Source organism: Elephantulus edwardii, unplaced genomic scaffold (genome assembly GCF_000299155.1).
Source record: "Elephantulus edwardii isolate Elephantulus edwardi_28Jun2011 unplaced genomic scaffold, EleEdw1.0 scaffold00340, whole genome shotgun sequence".
Taxonomy (NCBI): domain Eukaryota; kingdom Metazoa; phylum Chordata; class Mammalia; order Macroscelidea; family Macroscelididae; genus Elephantulus; species Elephantulus edwardii.
In genome coordinates this window covers 693,005-695,987 of record NW_006400090.1, presented here as the reverse complement: position 1 = coordinate 695,987, position 2,983 = coordinate 693,005, and the positions used below count along the sequence as shown (strand labels likewise).

Below are 2,983 nucleotides of genomic sequence, written 5' to 3'. Positions count from 1 at the left end.
CTGTTGCTATCAAGCTGCAAGCTCTACAGCTAGCTAGGACTGATATGTCAGCTTGTTCCCTTGTCAAAAGTTTAACTCTGAAGTTTGCCTCACATCCTGGTGTTTTCTGGGACAGACAAGGCTTCAGGATTATGTCTGGTCAGAAAGAACTAAGACCCTGGTGGCAGATAGATGTCCCATCTCACTCCTAAGCTCTGCCTGCTTTGCTGGTCTGAAGACACCAATGATCTTTTGTTACCACAGCTCCTTTTAGGGGTACAGCAGCCTCACCCCATCCTCTCAGCTCCATCTAGGGGTGCTCAGGTGCTGGGTTGGCCTTCTTTTGGAGTAGGGGCATTCTGGGCTAGACATAGCCATCTACGATCTTGGGGATCTGAGTTTGGCTGAAACATCACGTTATTGCTTTGTTTCAGGCGGAGCACTGTCAGGTGCCTCCTACTGCTTGACCTCCGTTTAAATGAGGGACTTCCAGACTAGACAGCATGGCTCTTTTCAGTTTATTGCATGAAAGTGTTACACTAGTCCAAGTTAAAAGTGGACCCCAAATGGTTACATTATACAAGCTGTGAAGTTTTAAACTTGTGACAAGGGACAGAAGGGAAATTTTCTACTCATTGCAAGGAAATCCTCACTTAAGTTTCAGTGAGCCACAAGCACTTAAAACCCATGAACCTTCAGCTGGTCGTCCTTAGCCAGTCCAATCTGCAATGAGAAAATGGCAGTTTTAAGGAGGCAGAAGTTAAAACTGCATTCTTTAGGCTACCAATCCTGTCTTCCTGTGACCCACAAGGAGGAGGTAGGCAGGCCTCCACCACCAAAAGTTCAATGGTTCTCAAGTGGAAGTGCACAAGATGTCTCAAGAATGACACCAAGTTAGCCTATGCAGATGTTGAGATGCAACATCTGCAAGAACAAGAGACTGTTGTAGCACTTTCTACTCTGTCATTAAAAAAAAAATCACTGTTAATCAAACACACCTGCACCCTTTTGTTACCTGTCAGTGTGCAGGTAAAACTCTAGAGTAAACCCACACAATAAACTTCAACCCACCAAGCCTGCCTCATCTGTCTCCCGTGGAAAATGGACCAGGCAGGAAAATCTGCCATAGAGATGGCACAAACAGATCAGCAAGGAAACAGAACCCACCTCTACAAGGAACTGACATATGTTCTTGCGTTGGTCACCCTGTAGCTGAATTACTTCTCCATATTCTGGATGCTCAATTACAGTACCATTGCAGGCAAACTTCTGCAAACGCAAAGGAAGCAAAACAAAAGTTAGTTCAAATTGCATTTATGCACGTTGCAGACCGGCTCAGGAAGCTAGGAAGCCCTGGGAGTGTTGTGTTCAAATGCTTGGTGGCTAGACAAACACGTGGCAGCTGTTTTGTGTTCTCATCCTGTCCCCAACTATACAGCACACTCAAATTTCCCTACAAATTCCAAGACCTACCTTCTTAAACGCCTTCACTAGTTTCTTTTTATCGTAATCATCAGCGATCCCTTGGACAGTTGTAAGGGTCTTCCTGCCGTTTCTCTGTTGAATTCTTATATGGATATAATCCTCAGTCCCGGCAGGAAGCAGGTCATCACCCTTACTTGCATCAGCAAAGGGGTCTGGGAAGAAAAGAGAGGAGCTTGTTTAAGAAGCTGTCGTGTCTCGGATGCGGGCTACCCTCCCACTGGCTCGAGAAACTAAAAGCTAAAATCGCAGATCTCGAAACTAGACTGGGCGTCCCTCGCTGGCTCTCTCTCCGAACAGGTCAGTCCGGGACGGCCGGCTGCCCGGGCCCCCAGTCCCGCCCTCGCAACCCGATCACGTGCCGGGGAGCTGGCAAGCAGCGCCCCACCCGGCTGATGCAATCACCGGAACCCGAGCTCCGCAGGCGGGGCCGGGCTCCCCACCCGATAGGCGCCTACGCCTGTCACTCAGGGCCGGCACCGCCTTCCCTCCCGGCTCCCTGACAACGGCAGGTGACGTAGGCGAGGTAACGGACGTGACGTCGGAGAGGCGGGAGGGGGCGGGTGTGGCTCCGAGAAGCCCGGGAGCCATTAGTAAATGCGCCACCCGAGACGCCAGGCCCGCCCAACGGCTAACCTCCCCCTGCCCGCTTCTTCCGGTCGCGCTCAGGGGTTGATGCAGGACCCAGGGCTCAGCCCACCAACCAGGACACGACCTCTCCGTCCAAGTTTATGAACACCCAGAAATCTGGCAGCTTTCCAGGCCTGCTCTGGGCCCGGAACGCCCTGCTCGCCCTTCCGGGCTTACCGAAAGAGTGGAGGTTCTGGATAGCGGACATACGATACGATTCCTTTTCCTCGGTGGAAACGGCCTGCGGAAGGCGGTGGCGGGAGAAGGCGGGCAGGGGGGACGGAGCGTCGGGAAGCGAGGGGGCTCGAGGGGGAGGCAGCTGAGTCCTCGGCGGCGGCTCAGTGATTGGGGCGGAGGGGCGGAGCCTGTATCTACTTATATAGCCGCCCCTGTGACGCCAGCGCGCTGCCCTTACGTCCCCGCCCTACCCGAGGCGTTATGCTCCCGGCCCCTAGACTGTGCGGCTTCCAATTGGTCCGGGGGCGGAGATAAGGGAGAGCGCTTGCGCAGAAAACTCTGCTGCTGGAGGGCGTCCTCTCCCCTCGCAGAGTTGTGGGGGGAGGGAAACTTGATCCGTCTAGGCGCTTGCGCAGAGCGGGTGGAGCGTATCGGTGCCGAGAAAAACTGACGGGGTTTCAGGGCGCGTGCGCACTTATGTTTCGCTTATTCCATCTTTGCCCTGTTGCAATCATGTTTGCTAGCAGAGAGGGAGGGAGGGAGAGAGTGTGTGTGTGTGTGTGTGTGTGTGTGTGTGTGTGTGTGTGTGTGTGTGTGTGTGTGTGTGTGTGTGTGTGTCTGTCTTTGCCCTGTTGCAATCGTGTGTGTGTGTGTGTCTGTGTCTGTCTGTGTTTGTGTCTGTGTGTGTGGTGTGACTGTGTGTGTGTGTCTGTGT

General features: G+C 53.2%; 1 protein-coding gene across 1 annotated transcript; it reads right to left on the bottom strand.

Moving 5' to 3' along the window:
* Positions 1-480: 480 nt before the first annotated feature.
* EIF1 (eukaryotic translation initiation factor 1) lies at positions 481-2,436 on the bottom strand. Its single transcript, XM_006901637.1, has 4 exons — positions 2,269-2,436; positions 1,453-1,616; positions 1,147-1,248; positions 481-702 (listed from the first exon to the last, which is right to left on the bottom strand). Exons 1-4 carry the CDS (start codon positions 2,297-2,299, stop codon positions 658-660), a joined length of 342 nt encoding a protein of 113 aa, XP_006901699.1. The 5' UTR covers positions 2,300-2,436; the 3' UTR covers positions 481-657.
* Between the last annotated feature and the right edge of the window lie 547 nt (positions 2,437-2,983).